This window comes from Dendrobium catenatum, unplaced genomic scaffold (assembly GCF_001605985.2).
Source record: "Dendrobium catenatum unplaced genomic scaffold, ASM160598v2 fragScaff_scaffold_669, whole genome shotgun sequence".
In the NCBI taxonomy this organism is placed as follows: domain Eukaryota; kingdom Viridiplantae; phylum Streptophyta; class Magnoliopsida; order Asparagales; family Orchidaceae; genus Dendrobium; species Dendrobium catenatum.
This window is the reverse complement of record NW_021319131.1, coordinates 815,829-834,883: the sequence shown is the minus strand read 5'-3', so window position 1 is coordinate 834,883 and position 19,055 is coordinate 815,829. Positions and strand designations below refer to the sequence as shown.

The following is a 19,055-nucleotide window of genomic DNA, read 5'->3' as shown; positions in this document are numbered from 1 at the left end:
TAAAGAATACAGTGATCTATATCAATTGTTGGGTTATTCACAATCATCACAAACAACTCATCTTTACGGCCTCCAATTTCAGCATATCTAGCTTTCAAAATTTTAATCGGCGCTACATGTCCCACATGTTTCATAAACCTATTTTGTAGAAATTTCAAACCCGCCTTAGTCAAACCGTGTTCATCCCTGTGATAGAGAATCTCCATAACTTCGATGTGTGTGTCTAAGGATACTATTCTTTAACTGCTTCAAAGTTAACTTAGATGCAGCACATCTTGATCTGTTGGTTGAAAGTTTTAACTATCAACTAAGATATTTTATGTTTGAATCTGACATATGTGATATATGTATGAATTTATTTTAATTGATCTAAATGTTCTTAAAAAAAAACTCAGATATTTAAATCTTTTAACATCAGATCTAATAAAAGTACATATTTTCGTAGAACCTATCAGATTATATAAATCGTATAGTTTTAACTTTTAGATTTAATTGCGTGCCCGTTAGTTCAGAAAAAAAAAAAAGTTTTTTTGAGGGAAATTTATAAAAAAAATATGAATAAAATAATAATATAATAAATTCAACTGCACCGGCCGTACTCCCTATTAAGTTATAATAAGCGCGACCGACCATTTATACCCAATGCAAAAAACGCAATTCCCGAACTGGCCAAAGCAATGTTGAAGAAGCATATCACTATTGCACAACATCATTCTCAAAATGTAGAGTCAAACCCTCACTTTTCATGCTCTCAATATGCTGTGATCCCCACCACACATCCAAATCAGCTCATTTAGGCGCGCGCCTCCATTACCCATTCCCTCTCACTCTCCTCTCTCCTGCTCTTATCCTTCATTGCCAATTGACCTAAACCCTAAAACAATACAAGATACCCTAAACCTTAAAAAAGAAAAAGTTTAAGCAAACTATCATGTCCGCAGGCATTGCTTTGCCTTACCCCTCTTTCTTCTCAGGCCGCAGCCGGGCACTGCGTCGCACACGCCCGCTTATCGTAACCTGCGCTGCCAGGTCCCACGAAGCGATCGCCACTGACCCGAATCCATCCCCTTCGCTGCCGCTAGAAGTCGCCACACGGTGGCGTGACATCCAGGGCCGCAACAACTGGGAACACCTCATCCAACCCCTCCACCCTCTCCTCGGTCGTGAAATCGTCCGCTACGCCGAACTCGTCAATGCCTGCTACAAAGCCTTCGACCTCGATCCTACTTCCAAACGCTACCTAAACTGTAAGCATGGCAAATCCACAATGCTCTGCGATGTAGGCATGCCCTCAGCAGGTTACAAAATCACCAAATACATCTATGCCACTCCGGATATCACCATCCCCAGCCAGTTCGGCACCCGCGGCAGCCGCTGGATCGGCTACGTCGCAGTCTCCGCCGACGATGCATCGTCCCGTCTCGGCCGCCGAGACATCCTCGTTTCCTTCCGCGGAACCGTCACTAACATGGAGTGGATCACAAACTTAATGAGTTGCCTCACCCCTGCCCGGCTTGACCCGCACAATCCGCGGCCCGATGTCAAGGTCGAGTCAGGCTTCCTCAGCCTCTACACATCCGACGATAGCACCTGTCGCTTCAACAGCGGGAGCTGCCGCCAGCAGCTCCTCTCCGAGATATCTAGGATTGTATCCAAATACAAAGATGAGAAGGAAGTGAGCATTACATTGGCGGGTCACAGCATGGGGAGCTCGCTCGCGCTGCTGCTCGGATATGACATTGCGGAGCTGGGTCTGAACAATACCAAGTCAGGTCGTGAAGTACCCATCACGGTTTACTCGTACGGTGGCCCGCGGGTCGGGAACTGGGGCTTCAGAACCCGGTGCGAGGAGCTAGGGGTGAAGGTGTTGAGGGTGGTGAACGTAAATGACCCTGTGACGAAAATGCCTGGTGTATTCTTCAATGAAAAACTAGAGCTTCCATGGATAAGCAGCTGCTCGTGCTACGCGCACGTGGGAGTTGAATTAGCACTTGATTTCTTTAAGATGAAGAACCCTGCATGCGTGCATGATCTTAACGCGTATATTGGATGGCTCAAGTGTGCTAACAGAAAGAAAGCGAAGAAGCAAAGTGTTGATATTTTTTGTAAGTGAGAGATTTTTTCTCGTCGCAGAATTTGATGAGTCGTCGGTGCCTTGGCAGTATTAAGGATGCCATGGGGGAGAACTTCCTATAGTTGAGGCTCAGCGATACATATTGTACTTGATAAATATATAGATTGAACTATCAACTAATTAACCATTCATAGCTCTATTATCATTGTGCTTTATAAGTTTATATGGGGTGAGCGTTACTGACAACTGCAGCAAAATGCGTAAATGAGATTGTGGTAATTTCCGATAGATGATATCCATATGCTGTTATGTAATCAAAATAATTATTTTCTGCCGCTTCATATGCAATTCTATCTTCATCATCTATTGATAACAACTCAACTCCATTATAACAAATTCTGCAGGGTGCTATTTTCTTTACAGTTGCTGCGTGCATGCACGATGCTGACATGTTCTGTATTTTTCTATATAATATGTTCACTGTGCAGAGCAGTTTATGCCTGCAAAATATAACCCATAATACTAATTGAATAGAAGAGATTAAGTTCCTTTTTGTTTCTATTATTTCGCTTTTTGTTTATACTATGCATGTGCTTGTGTATTTCAATATTGTATTACAGGAACTGTTTCACCACTTTTGCATGGCCTATTATACGTCCATCTTTTCTAATCTCTGTCTGGAATATGTCTTATCGTTTCTTGTTTTCATGGTTAACTCGCCAGTTTTCTCCATGAACTTCCCAACCGCTGATTCAATCTCTGTTTTCAAAATACATGAGATACACGTACATCCCTTCTTAGCTTAAATTTCACATGTCCAACATCAAAAGCCACGTTCAAACACATCTTCTTGCTGATAATGATCCCACTTGGCTTTAAAAACATTATCAAACTTATCAAGGCAAATGGCTTTGAAGGATTCTTGGATGATTCGACTTCTAGCCCACAAAAACACCTTGTTACCGGAAACCAGTCAAATTTCTAAAAAATTATAATATTCCACATGGATGCTCAGAGTCAGTGATCAAAATCTTATTGCAGCTTTATTTTTCTACTATTTTTGCTTCTTTCTTTGCTACCTTGTGTTTTGAATCTAAAACTCATGCTCTAAAATCTAGGATACTATTGAAAGTATGTTTCAATTTTCTAATCATTCTCATGTTATTTAGGTGAAGAATGAACTTCATAATATATCTTTGTGGAATCAATCTATGAGTTGATGCTTATTTAAGGTAAAAATTAAAGCTCTAAGAGTTCCATTCCTACCTCTCCTCTTCCTCGAGCTCCGCTCTGGCGTTTTAGGGTTTTCTCGAGCGATCGTCTTCTCCGCTTCTGATCGGCTCTTCTTTTCTCTCGTGTTGCAGTGGTTCGTTTGTTGGTTGTGGTTGGAGCGATTTTAGGGTGCGTTGTGCCCTCTGGGGCCCTGTTCTCATGGCGGCTACTGCACCTCCAGCTAATCCTAGGGGGAAAGCTTCGGAGCCGTCTTTTGTTAAGAATAAAGGCTTTTTCGAGTTGGATGCTGAGGGATCTACTAATCCTGCTAGATCTAGATCTTTCAAAGAGGTTTTAGCCGGTGCTTCCTCTTCAAGTGATATTTTTCCAAATGTTCAACAATCAGTTTTTAATGGTGTTCCGGCTGTGCTTTTATCTGATGAGGAGGTCCTTAAGTTGGCATCCCCGTTTAAATTTACTTTGGTCGGAAAATTTTATTTACGTCGTCCTAACCTAGATGGTATTCGAAACTTTTTCTCTTCGTTAAAACTTTCTGGATTTTTTTCGGTTGGTTTACTGGATAGTAGGCATGTTGCTATTCAATTATCGAATGATTTAGACTATAGTCGTGTCTTTGCGAGACGTTCGTATTTTATTCATAATTGTCAGATGAGGGTTTTGAAATGGACACCTTTTTTTGACATTAAGGAAGATTCTCCGATTGTTCCGATTTGGATCTCTTTCCCAAATCTAAGATTGCATTTTTTTAATTCTAAAGTTCTGCATGCATTGGGTTCTATTTTCGGGAGACCTCTCCAAACTGATCAGGCGACAGCATCTAAAACTCGCCCGTCTGTTGCGAGAGTGCTTGTGGAAGTTGATATTTCGAAAAAAACATCCTACTGAAATTTGGGTAGGATCGAAAGCTTACGGTTACATGCAAAAAGCGGAATTTGAGAAAGTGCCTGAATTTTGCACTCATTGTAAAATCCATGGTCATGCGCACAATGACTATTTCAAATTACATCCGGATTTAAAAAAAAAAATGTTGGGCAAAATGGCGGTAGACCTGATAATACCGAGAATAATAAAATTTATGTGCCAAGAGTGGAAAGCAATGGAAGTGATAATGTGATTCAGGTGGAATCGCCTACAGCTATTCAAAATGTTAATGAGGAAATGGTTGTTCAGAATGGAGGTAATATGGTTGAAGATGTTTATGAAAAGGTTGTTTTAAATGATACAACATCTGAGCCTGGCAACTCTAAAAAGATTCTTAAGATTCAAGATTCTAATATTGTTGCTTCTTCTAACCCTAAGCTTTATATAATGGTAGATGATATGTTTAATAATTTGCCTATTATGTCTAACTCTGTTGCTATTGAGAATTCTTTGATTGCCAAACAGGACAAGGGTAATGTAGCGGGAAATGATGTGGATAATTATGTTGAATCTGATGAAGAAGGTGAGTTTATTCCTCCTTCTAAGGTTGTTACCTCTCTTATGAATATTCAAGGTACGTCTACCTCTTCTCCGGAATTAAATGTTTCTAAAAGGGATGATTGGGTTTCGAAAGCAGGGAAGAAAAAAGGTAAACAATAGAAAAACAGCTGTCCTGCTACCCCTAGATCCACCAGAGCTAATACGTACTCAAAAAATATTAATGATTAAAGCTCTAATGTGGAATATTAGGGGTATTGGGGGCAAGGATTCTAAACTCAGAGTTAAGAATCTGTGTAGGATCTATAATATTCAATTGCTTATTTTAAGTGAACCTTTGATTAATTCAGATAAACTGGCTAATGTGGCTAAATTTTTGGATTTTCCTATGCATTTTGCTAATTGCTCCAATATAATCTGGTTATTGTGGAATAGCAATATTTCATTACAGATTGTTGCTGATTTTCATCAAGCGATTCATTGCCATATAAATGTCTGTAATGTTGATTGTTTTACCTCTTTTGTGTATGCTGCGTGTATGAGAGTTCAACGGATTAATTTGTGGGAGCAACTTCATAATTTTTCTTCTAATATTAATGCTCCTTGGTGCGTAGGAGGGGATTTTAACATTATTGCCAATGCTACTGAAAGAAGGGGGGGTGGGGGGGGGGGGGGGGGGGGGGGGGGGGGGGGTTGCCGGCCTAATAGTAGAGCTATGGAAGAATTTAATGACATGATTAATGTTTGTAATCTTAACGATATTGGTTTTTGTGGTAGTCCTTTTACCTGGTGTAGAGAAAATCTTTATCAACGCTTGGATAGATTTCTTTTTAACAACGAATGGTTATGTCAATTCTCTTCTTGTAACATTACACATTTGAGTAGAACGCTATCTGATCATGTCCCTCTCCTTTTAAATATTAATGCTAAAAATCAGATCGGTTCCTTTGCTTTTAGATTTCTTAATATATAGATGATGCATGATAATTTTAATTATGTGGTTGAGATGAATTGGAAGGCGACTGTTTTTCCAGATAATAACATTACTGGTATGTTAAGATTGTGGGCCAAATTGTCTAGATTGAAACAATGTCTGAGATACTAGAATAAATATGTTTGTAAAAATCTTTTTTCTAATATTACTGAAGCTGAGTCCAAAGTGTCTGAGTTGGAAGGGGTTTATATGTATAATCCTACTGAAAGCAATAATTGTTATTTAAACTCTGCTAAAAGTGTGTTAACACAATTACAATGTCAGGAAGAAGAATTTTGGAAACAAAAATCCAATTCCAAATTTTTAATTGAGGGAGATAGAAATACTAAGTTTTTTCATGCAATTGCTAATAAGAATAAGACGAAGAGTAAAATACATAAAATTTTGAACAATGGTGGTAATTTGTTGGAAACGGATGAGCTTATTTGTAAGTCTGGGGTGTTTTTTGTGAATATGTTTAATAATCAGTCTGATATTATTCCTTTAACTAATCCTTCGATTATTCCTAAGTTGATTAATGAGGAGGAGAACTGTTTTCTTTGCCAATTACCAACGGAAATTGAAATTTTTAATGTTATTAAGGATATGAATGGGGATTCTACGGCGGGTCTTGATGGTTTTACTACCAAGTTTTTCCAAAAATCGTGGGATATTGTGAAAGAGGATGTTGTTAATGCTGTCAAAGATTTCTTTGAAGGTACTCCCTATCTGAAGTTCTTTTCTTCTGCTAATATTGTTCTTATTCCTAAAAAGGAGGGGGCCAATGCGTGGAAGGATTTTAGACCGATTAGCCTATGCACTTTTTTCAATAAACTGAATTCTAAAATTATTGCTAATAGGTTAGCTAATATTTTACCTAGAATTATTTCCTTGAATCAAACGAGTTTTGTTAAAGGTAGGAGTATTAGTGATAATGTTTTACTGGCGCAAGAAATGGTTCATGAGATAAACAATAAAATTACGGGGGGTAACACCATTTTTAAATTAGATATTACTAAAGCCTATGACAATCTGGACTGAAATTTTCTGTATAAGGTGTTGTCTTTGTTTGGTTTTAATCAAAATTTCATTATGTTAATTAAAAACAGTGTGGAGAATTGTTTCTTTTCTGTTATTATCAATGGTAGAAATCATGGTTTTTTCAAATCTTCGAAAGGACTTCGCCAAGGTGATACTATCTCTCCTGCTCTTTTCATTATAGCTATGGAATATTTATCGAGAGGTTTGGAAGATCTTTTTGCTAAGAATGTTCACCTTAGATTTTACAAGAAAAGAGGTTTCAATATTTTCCATTTAAGTTTTGCTGATGATTTCATCTTATTTACTAATGGTGCTATCAAGAATGTGAAAATTCTTATGAAATTTCTTTATAATTTTCATAAATGTAGTGGGCTTGCTTTCAATACTGATAAAAGCACTTTTATTGTTGGTAAGTCTATAAATAAAAATAGGTTAATGCTATTCAAAGGGTTTATGACTTTAAAGCTAAACTTTTGCCTATTAAATATTTGGGTACGCCTATTTACAAAGGTAAAAAGAGGAATTTCCTTTTTGATGATATTTTTACCATTATTCAAAAGAAGTTGGCTAATTGGTCTTACAATTTTCTTTCTTTTGGAGGTCGTTTAGTTCTTATTAAATCTGTGTTGAACTCTATTCCGATTTATCTTTTTCATACTTTAATGCCTTCTTTTGCTATTTGTTCTAGAATGGAGAGATTGATTAACAGATTTTTTTGGGGGTCCAAATTAAATTCTAATGCTATTCATTGTGTGGCTTGGTACAAAAATTGTGGTCATTTAGAGGAAGGGGGCCTGGGTTGTAAGAACATCAATGATACCGCTATTGCTTTTAAGCATAAATTGTGGTTTGCTTTTAGATCTAATAGCAGTTTATGGGCTCGTTACATGAATGTTAAATATGTCATAATATGCATCCGATTTTATGCTCTTTTAAAAATGGCGACTCTCAGACTTGGAAAAGATTGTGTAACATTAAATGGGAAGTGGGGTATTTTATCCAATGGGGGTTGGGAAAGGGAGATGTTTATTTTTGGCAAGACAAATGGTTAGGGGATGTTTCTATTGACTCTCTTTTAAATACTCACACCATTGAGCCTATTAAAGTGTCTTCTTTTTTGCTGGATAATATCTGGAATTTGAATAAATTGAAAGATCTTGTGCCTAAATGTATGGTGGATATGATCTTGAATATTCCCTTACAACCTTCTTGCAACGATACTATTTTATGTTCTGCTTCTACTAATGGTAAGTTTCAAATGAGTAATATTTGGGAGAAAATCAGGATGCCTGCTCAGAAATCTCTTTTATTTAGTGCAATTTGGCATAGTTCTTTTCCTATTACTTATTCGATTTTTGCTTGGAGAAGCATTAAAGGTTATATCCCTGTGGATAACTTGCTTCAAAAAAAGGTATTATTTTAGCCTCTAAATATTTTTTTTGCTCTAATACTGAAGATACTGATCATTTGTTCATAAATGGTTTGGTGGCACACAAGGTGTGGTTGTATTTTAGTGGTATTACTAACCAAAATGTGAGCATGTATCAGAACAGCTTAGCTTCTATGCTTGAAAGTTGGTTTATTCCTACTAAAGGCCATATCCTGAATTTTTTGCCTATTTTGATTTTATGGTATATTTGGAAAGCTAGTAATGAGGCTAAGCATGATAATATCAAGATGGATCCTACTCTTATTATTAACAATATTAAGAGAAAGGTATCCCAGGTTTTTAATTTGAATGTGATTTCGAGCAAGACCTTTGCTAAGCATGCGGTTTTAGCTGGGGCTTTTGATATTCATTTAGATACAACGTTGATTAATATTCAGGAGTCTTTCATTTATTGGATTAAACCAAAACCGCCTTATGTGAAATTAAATACTGACGGCTCAGTCGCGCGATAGGGAAAAGGCTGGAGCGGGTGGGCTCATTAGGGATTTTGGTGGTGAAATTTTAGCAGCTTTTGCTGCTCCTGTGTTTAAGCGGAATGTTATTTTTGTGGAGTTACAGGCTCTTCATTTTGGCTTAGATCTCTGCTTAAAAATGGGTTTTAACAATGTTTGGATTGAAGTGGACTCTCTTTTTCTTGTTCAAAATGTGGGCAAAGGTAATATTGGTAATGGTCATGTGTTTTATCTCTGTAGAACTATTAAGCTGAAGTTGAACTTATTAAATTTCAAAATTTCTCATATCTACCGGGAAGGGAATGGGTGCGCAGATTGGCTTGCCAAAAAGGGTTCTTTGATGGAGGATTATGAGGAACTGGATATTCTTAACGTTGCTCAAAGGGATGCTTTTAATGGATAAGTGTTCTTTACCTTACATCAGACATGGTTGAGCTGGTTTTTGTTGTTTTTTGGTCTTGTTTATTTGGTCTTTCGTGGCTATTTTCTATAAGGATGGATTTCTGGGTGTGTTTCCTGTATTGGTTTTCTGATCTGTGGCGGAGGATTTACTTTTTCTCTATCTTTGAGATGGGTGGCTGTTAGACTGGTTTGTTGGTTTTTCAGTGGGTTTTTTTTGAGCTGGGTATGGGGTGTTTCTGGTTGGGTTTTATTTTTAAGAATCTGGTTCTTTTTTATTTGATTACTTTGTCTCAGGATTGGGAATTAATATTTCCTTTATGTCTTTCTGCTGGCCGTTTATGTGGTCTGGACGATGGTGATTATGAATTATTGTAAGATCTATGGTATATTTTGGTGTTTTGGTTGTGGTTGGATGTATTTCTGGAGGATTAAGGGCTGTTGGAACGTTATGCATTGGTGTTTTGATTTTTGTTCTAAGGTTTGTTGTGTGATTTCCATGGGTGCTAATACTGGTGTTGGGTGTTTTGGCCTTGATTGTTTGGAGTTGGAGGTTATTTTGGTTGGTAAGAGCAGATTTGGTTACAATCATTTTTGCCAACTTGTTTGGCAGAATTTAAATGGAGTGCCGAAGTACAGGTTTTCTCTTACTGAAAGTTGTTTCTGAATGATTTTTTTGGTTATTTGTGATAATATGGTTGTCTTGAGTTGTCATTGCAGGTATTATTGCTTGGGGGATAGAATTTTCAGAAGGTATGTTTTTTTTTTATTTTATGGTTATTTTTTTTGCCTTTTAGTTGTGTTTTTTTGCAGGAGAGAGGAGCAAAAATTTAACAAGATCAAGTGTTCTCTCCTTTTTTGGGTGCTATCGCTGCATAGCCCGTATTATTTAGGTTCTTTTTGTAATCATAGTTTAAGGATCCGCCGGCTTGTAGGATTTTTATTTTCGTTTTGGATTGTAGATCTTTTGAGCAGTAGAAAGCTGGTGGAGCCTTTTAAGGACTCTGTAACCGATTTTTGAATATGAACGCATAGGCCCCTTCGGCTGGTTTTAACCAAAAAAAAAAGGTAAAAATTATCATAGTTTTTTTTTTTGGAAAAATCAACAAAGGGGCCTACGCACTAATTAAAAAGGAGATTACAAGGTCCTTAGGGAAACCTTCAGCTCACTAATGATCTGACGAGCTAAAAAAAATCAAAAGAAAACCTATGATCCAAAAATTCCCACTAATGAGAAAAACAAAATGAGCTAGTAACATTCTAGGGTGGCTAGAAACCAGCACCCAAAAAAGAAAGATATAATCAATCACTTTATGCACAATCTTCCTGCAAAAATTATTTACCACGAGATAAACCACATGCTCCAAAGAATAGTTGCAAAACATAATAAAGTTGCATAGAAAACCATATAAATAGTACAATAACATATAGAGATTAGTAGCTTAAAACCATACAGTAATATAATAATCATAGTATAATTGATCCAAACTCCACCTATAGTTAAGATAAATATTAATCCAAACCTCACCTCTGCAGATGTACAAAAACCTATAGTATTGATCCAGAAAACAAGTACTGAAATGCATGTAAGCCATCAAGCAGAATAGATAAGATATAACAAAAAACATGGAATCGAGATATGACTACCTATAACAGAGGAAAACAACAATCATTTCAACAAGAAGGACTGAACCGAAAGTATACCAACCCGGGGTTGAATAATCCCATATATAATAGAATCCAATAAATGAAAAAATCGCAAAAACTCAACCAGCCAACCACTTGAGGCTCAACAGAAGCCAAAATAGTTATAAACAAACAACACCATAACAAGAAAACTAAGCATATCACCCCCCTAACAAAACAATGAAAAATAACCAATAACCTCAGCAATACAGACTGACCAACCCCAAAACTATGTCAGCAATCCAAATTATGCAAACACACCACCAACCAACCACTTAAAATAGAGCAGACAAACCCCAATAGCCCGAATAAGAGAACGAAAGTCAAACCAATAATAGAACAACAAAAAGAATAGCATAAACCAATAAACATTAAATGCTTCTAATGTAAGCAATTAGTTCTACAATCAATCTAAAAGATATCATTCTTTACATTCACAATAAATTACCATCAAATTATCTTGCTCAAATGATTTTACATTTTTCAAAAAAAAATCAATGAGGATTTCTTAACATTTCCTACACGGAGTCACTTCATTCTCGTGTCCTGGCACTACTTCAATAGGGCTTTTCCCTAGCCATCATTTGAGGGCTATGCGTGGAGAACATTTGAGAAGATCAGTGAACTAAGGCTCTCACCTTAAAGCTCAATAAGAAATCTACTTGGTCCCACAACTATTGAAGGTCGACGCCTTTCACACCTTTACTCCCGAGTCCCCTGCTTTGTGTTAGCCTATTTCTCGGGCCTCTTGCATGGCTCATGGAAGTTTTGTTTCTCTCCTCTATTCTAACACTTGTTGTTATGGATCAATTATTGGTTGTGGTGCTTAAAGCTCTCTCGGTTTTTTGTTTTAGATTGGGAGTTTTTGGCTGCTTATGGAGAATAATTCTTTCTCCTATTTGGATCCAAATTTTTTTGGTGGGTAAGCCTCGTTCAAAATATTTCAAGGATGTGATGGCCAAATATTCTTCCTCTTTGAATTTTATGGAGCTGAGAGCTTCTACCCATTGTGCATGGTTGGCCCTGCTTTGGATCTCTAAGGATGAGATTCAGGCCTTAGTCACACCCTTCAAGTATTTTTTGGTTGGAAAGTTCTTTGGTCGAAGGCTACCGTTGGATGAAATATAATTTTTTTATTTAATTTAAAATGTCTCTAGCAAGATTTTTATCACTCTATTGAACTCTATACATGTATTAATTAAATTGTCCAATGATTTGGATTGTAGCAGGATTTTTGCTAGGGGTTCCTATGTTAATAACTATATTATGAAGTTAAATGGTCTCCATTGTTTGATCTTTGCAAAGAATCTCTAGTGATTCTGATTTGTATTTTATTTCCTGAGCTTCAGCCTCATTTATTTTCTCAACGTAATTTGTTTGGGTTAGGCTCTCTTTCGCTGCCCCCTCTAATGAGATAACATATTTTGATGGGGGTTATGGAGTACACTTTTGAATTATAAAAATATTTAAGGCTCTTTCTCCCATAAATAATATTTGAGTTTTCTTTGATATACAAAAATAACGTACCCATTTAATATATGCAAGTATGCGTGTCAAATCAAGTAATAAAATGATAGAGTAGCATGTTAAACCTACGATAAAATACACTTTATAGCAATCCACTACTAATGTTTACCTTAATTACAAAATTATCCTACTAAAAAAATGTTGATTGTGGAGATTCTATTACTAAACAAAATAGTAAAAAATGAATACAATATTTACATAAAGTGTCTTAGAATGAAGAATATAAGTTATATATCTTTTCTAATGAAATCCTTATTTATAATATGATTCAAAGGATATGCATCCCTAAATCTCTATCGACATTGTAGGGGTGAAAAATATATTTGTTAACCTCTTATAACTATATCATCTCCTTAAGAACATATCATATTTTGTATCCTATATCTAGGTTGCAAACATACTATTTTAATTTTTCTAATTGTTCTTGTAGTTCTCCGTCGATGCTATTCATCATACTAAATTTTAAATACACATATGGACACTATATGCTTTAAATAATTAGGGAGATAATATTAAAATATTATTTAACTTTATAACTCAATAATCTTAATTAGTACTTAATATGTTCTCTATATCATCAATTCAATATTAGAAAATTAGCTAGACGACATGAAAGTAAAGATAAGCAAACTCATTTTTATTGAAATCATAAAAGATTAAAAATATAAGAGAATCATATCACCATGAAGGATTAATATTTCTCCTCAACACTCCTTCCTTAACGTACATAGTTTCTCCAATGCCAATACTGGCAAAAATACTTTAAAAATAATATTTAATACTTCCCTTATCTCCCTTAGAATTAACCCTAAGAGAGATCTAAAGAAGTACTCGCTCTAAAAAGTACTAAAATTATACAAGTGATTGAACTCTCTTACAAATATAATTCATTTCTATTTATAAGAAAACATAATTAGATTAGACAACTAGCAATGCAGTGCTTAAAAGATTGGCGCCATAGCACCCGTACAATGAACTCACATCATTATGTTAATGATTTTGCTCGTCCACAGTACTTGCTAATATATATCAATTACTTTGTGAATAGTAGTCACATCACTTCATTGGCAGATCATGTCCTTTGAAAGTTAAAACTACTATGTTGTAATGCTGTTGAATTTTAAATGCTATGGCACAAAATTACCAATATTAGAACTAAGGCGTGATAGGTTATGATGACGCGGTGCTTGAAGACATTCAGTATGACACTGCCAAGCTGAACATTTATATGTCGTGGCGTTGTTAAAAAGAGATGTATGTGCCACCATGTTAATATTATGGTGCTCCATTGGTGTCTATGATGGAGCTGTATTGTTGATTTATCCGACACCGTAGCGTTGGATGATACTTATAATTTTATTCCATTTTTATACTTTTCTTGCACAATACAACTAAAATGATTTATTTTTTTTAAAAATATTATATATAAAATAATATATTATTTTCACTTATAAAAATTTTCCTCAGCTTACACTCTTACTTATCCTCAAGCAAATAATTTTTTTTAATTTTGATTAAATGATTAATCAAAGTAAAAAATGATAATTTAAATTTACTAAAATATAGGTTAATACATCACGACCCAAAAGAAGTAAAAATGAACAAGGATATAATTATAGTTTAAAAATACTAATAATTATACTAATTAGATACCATTGTCATTGCTTAATTTGAATTTTTCAAGTTATAGATTTAATTATTAATTTTGAATTTTAAAGAAAATAATGTACTTAATAATTAAATTGGTTAGTAGTTAATATTAAAATTTTATTAGTTGACCATCATTTGTACTATTTTTTTATTATCATTTATAAATTTAAGGATAAGATTGTAATCAAATTATAAGTTTTTAACTATATCAATTTTTGAATGTACTCTTCTTTTCTTTTTCTTTTCTTTTTTCATTGCCTTTTTAGAATTATTTTCATAGTTCTTTTTCTTGTTTTCTTTATGGAGTACATAGTTAATCATTTTTATGGAGTACATAGTTAATAATTTTGAATATCAATTTTATTTTAAATCATTTTACAATTTTAATAAATTTTATGTAATGATTTAATAAGATAACCAATTAATTTTAAATTTATGTTGCTTATAATTTCTAATTTTAATCTACTCATATCTAATCTTTAATTATAATTATCCATCATTATTTAAAAAATTAATTTATAAATATATAAATTATAATTTTAAATTAGAATAATAATTTAAATTATTTAAGTTAGTTAATTATTCAAATTTTATTTTCACTCTATGAAGTATAAACAATATTTATTTAAATTATGATATAGGATTTTATTATTATCCTAATTTTATATAGTTTTTAATTATCATATTTATTAAGGTTAATTAAGTTATCAAAATATAAAAAATAATAAAAATAATAGTAAGCGTTATGAAAACTTTAATAAAATTTAAATAAAAATACAAATTATAATTTTTACTATATATGCATTCATATGAATGATAAAAGGCACACAAAATATATGAGAATATATCATGAATATAACAAAAGTTACAAAATAACTAGTGCACTAGACACCATACATATTATCACAAGTAGGTTGCCTCCCAAAAATACTGAGTTTTAAGTCTTCAGTCAAACTGTACATCTAAACACAATATCCCTTCTTAATTAAAAAAAATATGTCATCCAACCAAATTAGCCTCCAAACTCTCTCTCTCTCTCTCTCTCAAGCAAAAGAAAATCAACCCCTAACTCTTTAAATCAGGGTCTTCCTCATCCGCCTCATCATAATTATCATTGTATCCTTTCTCTTGAGGCTGCCAATCAAAGGAATTATAGGTAGGTACATAAGGGAACTCAAGCTACTCAGGATGCTCTATGAAAGGGCTACTCTTAATCATTCTAATAAGTGAATCATAAAATTCTAAGGTATATCTATAACACCTTTGTTTTTGGGTTCATATTTTGAGCCATCCTCATTTTCATCTCAAATTGTTAGCACTGGTTTCTCCACAGAAGTGGGTCACCTCTTCTATTTTTACTCTCAAATATGACACATACTCTTCGAATGTTTTAAGAGCTCTGTACTCCTACTCCTACTGCTGCTTCATGGTCTACGACATAATTTAGGATCACTAAAATCACCCTCTTCGTCATCCTTAACCACTTGTTTAAAACCCCAATTTTTTCATTTTGTGAGTGCTTGAATGGGGAATAATTATTCTTCATCCTATTCCCTCAAATTAACACCTGTTGCTGCACACAAATTAAGCATATATAAAAGAAGGGTACCCTAACCCAAGAGATGTGTTACCCCTAATGATGTACATAATAAATGAAAATATAATTTTTCCTACATTAATAGAATACGCCATTTGAATTGAATAATTCAAAAAGGCACTATCACATGTGGTACCCCTAATGATTGGTGTCATATCGCCGAAAAAATTAACTACACTACTACGCTAATGTTTTTTCTCTATCGCGGTGCTTGTTAATTTGGATAAGTTATTTAGTGAACAATAACATTGTTTCATTGGTATCTCATGTCCATTGGAAGTTAGAACTACTATGTTGTAGTGCTGCTGACATTCTAACACTATGTCATCCGAGTGGTAATTTTGGTGGCAGACGTAATAGGTTGTAACATCACGTTGCTTAAAGACAGTGAACATGGCACTTCATGCTAAACTTATAATTTAGACACATATACATTATTAAACAAGAAAGTTTATGCTTCCATGTGAATGTTATGGCGCTTCGATAGTGTCCTTAATGGCACTACGATGTTGATTCATCCAATGCATCAGCGTTGGATGATACTTAAAAATTTGTGCCTTTTTTATATTTTTTTGCACAATAAAACTATGATAATATTTTTTTCAGGGGTCTTGCTGTTCTTTTCGTGGTTTTGTGGTTAGTTGATTGGTTCTACTTTTGATTGTGTGGGTGATTCGTTTTGGGTTAGGTGCTCCTATTTTTCTTTTTGCTCATTCTATATTTTTCATTTTGTGAATCTTGTTCTAATTCTTGCTTTCAATTTTATTTTCTTTCAGGTTTAGATAGTGGTATTGCCTTAGTTTGGATTGGATTGGTTGTTGTTTGTTTTTGCTACTGGGCACGGTGGGTGTTGCTACTATTGTTTTTGCTTTTGTGGGCTTTCTTCTCATGTTGTTGGTTTCTTACAGGCTTTCTTTAGTGTTGTTTGGGTCTACTTCTTTTGCTTTGGAAATATTTTGTTGTTAGCATCCTTTTTGTGCAAGCTCCTGGCTGCCCTAGCTTTTTTTTTTTTATAGGTTTTTATCTTTTATTGTAATTAGTTGGAATCTTCAGATCGAGGTTTTTTTTTTCCTTTTCGATGTAGGTCTTTTTTGCATTATAGAGCTCAAGGTTCCTTTATGTACATGCACTTTTCTTTTTAAATTAACATGTAAGCCTGTCATTGGGTTTTATCATTTAAAAAAATCAAATTATCATGCTTTCAAAACAACCAATAGCACTGAACACATCATCATCTTAAAATACATGTATTTTGTATTATGTAGTGAATATATCAATTTTGGTAATAGGATTACCATACCTCTTTCACCCTCTCATTGATTGATCATATCATTAATGATATGTATTCCACAAGTTTAAAGGGTAAAATACATTTCTTCAACTTTTTTCATAAAAGACTTCTCATATTGTCTTATATACCATTATTCTTCTTCCATAAAAGTAGTCATCATGTAATTGCTTATTCTTATATATCTATAGTCTTCAATTGTATTATTGAATTCACATCTTCAACATTGAAACAAGTTCATTTTATGTAAATTTCTCTTTATTTATTTCTTCTTCACTTTTTTAAATTAACAAAACAAAATCAATCTTTTGTTATGGTTCTTCTCTCTATTTTTTTTTTTAAATCTAACATCTGGCATGGATTCATATACTTCTATTTTAGGAACCTAGTATAATTATGTATAAATCTATTTAAAATGTGTACACTAATGATTGGGCTATTCAATCATTTGCACTCAAGGATAAAGATATTATATTTCTTTCATTGATGATATTTCTATGCTACATATATCTCGGATAACTAAAACAAATGATTCACTTCAAATTATGGTGGAAAAATAAGTACAAAAGGTTACCAATATTTTATTATCGGATAGAGGTGAGCTTTATGGCAATAAAAATTTTAGAATCCTTCTTTATGGCTATAGTATTCAACACCAATTTAATTTTCCTTCTATCTCAAAATAAAATGGTGTTGCTAAATGAAAACATATGCATATCCTCAACACCATTTGACCTTACTTCTTAAATTTATTTTACTTCATATATTTAAGTTGATACCATTCATATTGTTGCATGCCTCATAAATAGCTTAACTTCTTATTCAACTCATACAGATTCCATATATATACTCTTGTACAATGAACCCACTTGATATTCACACATCAAAGCTTTTAGATGTAAATGCTATCCTTTGTTATATCAACATGCTTCTCATAAAATTGCACAAAGATTTATTGGTTACATATTTATGGCTTTGCTTCTTCTCATAAAAGTTACAAATGCTATAATCCTCTCACTAGCAAGGTTGTTATATCCTGTCATGCTTAATTTGATGAATCCAATATCTCCAATCAATAGGCTAGATCATTCATTTCTAGTATAAACCCTCCAACCTTGACCACACCATTTTTTATCCAATTTCTTCTCACTAAACTACCAATAATAAATAGAGCATATCTACTCCCTTATATTTATCTCCTCAAGCTTGTACTCCACCTTCTCATAACCCAAACAATGTCCTTATGTTTGACATTGATATTTTACCCTTGTTTCCTATCTCATCTCAATTATTGAATATTTACTCTTCCCCACCACTATAAAAAACCTCTCCCCCACAGCCTTCGTGACACTCCATGATTACCAGACATCAAATTGGTAATTTTAAACTTAAATCTCTTTGAGCCATCTTCTCTAGCCTTCTCAGTGGATGACCAAGAAACTTGTTTAAAGAAAGAATGATCAGAGGCTCTCTCATAATAAGAACTTTTTTATTTAATAAATCTATTCACAAATATTTAAACTAATATATTTTCTCTTATTTATACCAAGTGTAGGCACTCATGAGCTTGCTACGACTTAGTAAATGTGATATCCACTATCTGATCCACCGCCATTGGGCCCACCAAGAGAACTCACATTTTCATTCGCTACTCAAGAGCTTCATCATCATCTTTAAGGGCAAGGTTAACCATCACTTGAGCCCTAATTTGCCTATAGTAGTATTTGTTTAAACAGTACCAACCTATCAAGCTTAATAGTACCAATCTATCAAAAACATGGCTCAATGCTTTGAAGTCTCTTGAGAAACCTGAGTGCACCTCTCAAATTCCCTAATTGATGAGGGATCACTTGAATTCTTCTTAAACTTATCATCCTTACTTGTTTGGAAAGTGAATTTCTTAGTGGCCTTCATCCTAGTCCAAGCTAACTCAATATAGTTCATATCTAAACACTCACACATACTAGAATCCATGTGGGAAAATGAGTAATGATCCTTTAACATAGAATCTTCATTTATAGGGAGCCAAAGAAGAAGGTGGCATCACATCATGAATGCAAAATCTTAAGTGACGATATTGGCTAAAGCAAAAACAATAATAATTATTTTTCATTTCCTCTTATATAATTTGTAGTTTCTATTAATATTTTTATCATTCATTCATCATTTTGTCACACATCCATCAAATGTTCAAGTGAATCAATAATTAAATATTAATCACATATATCTTTGTAGGTACTTAGTAAGTAGTTTTCTAGTTAAATGG

The 19,055-nt window shown here is 33.9% G+C and overlaps 1 protein-coding gene across 1 annotated transcript; it reads left to right on the top strand.

Annotated features, from left to right (window-relative positions):
- Positions 1–931: 931 nt before the first annotated feature.
- LOC110097699 (galactolipase DONGLE, chloroplastic-like) lies at positions 932–2,113 on the top strand. Its single transcript, XM_020824230.1, has one exon. The coding sequence runs from the start codon at positions 932–934 to the stop codon at positions 2,111–2,113; it is 1,182 nt and encodes a 393-aa protein (XP_020679889.1).
- The last annotated feature ends 16,942 nt before the right edge of the window (positions 2,114–19,055 follow it).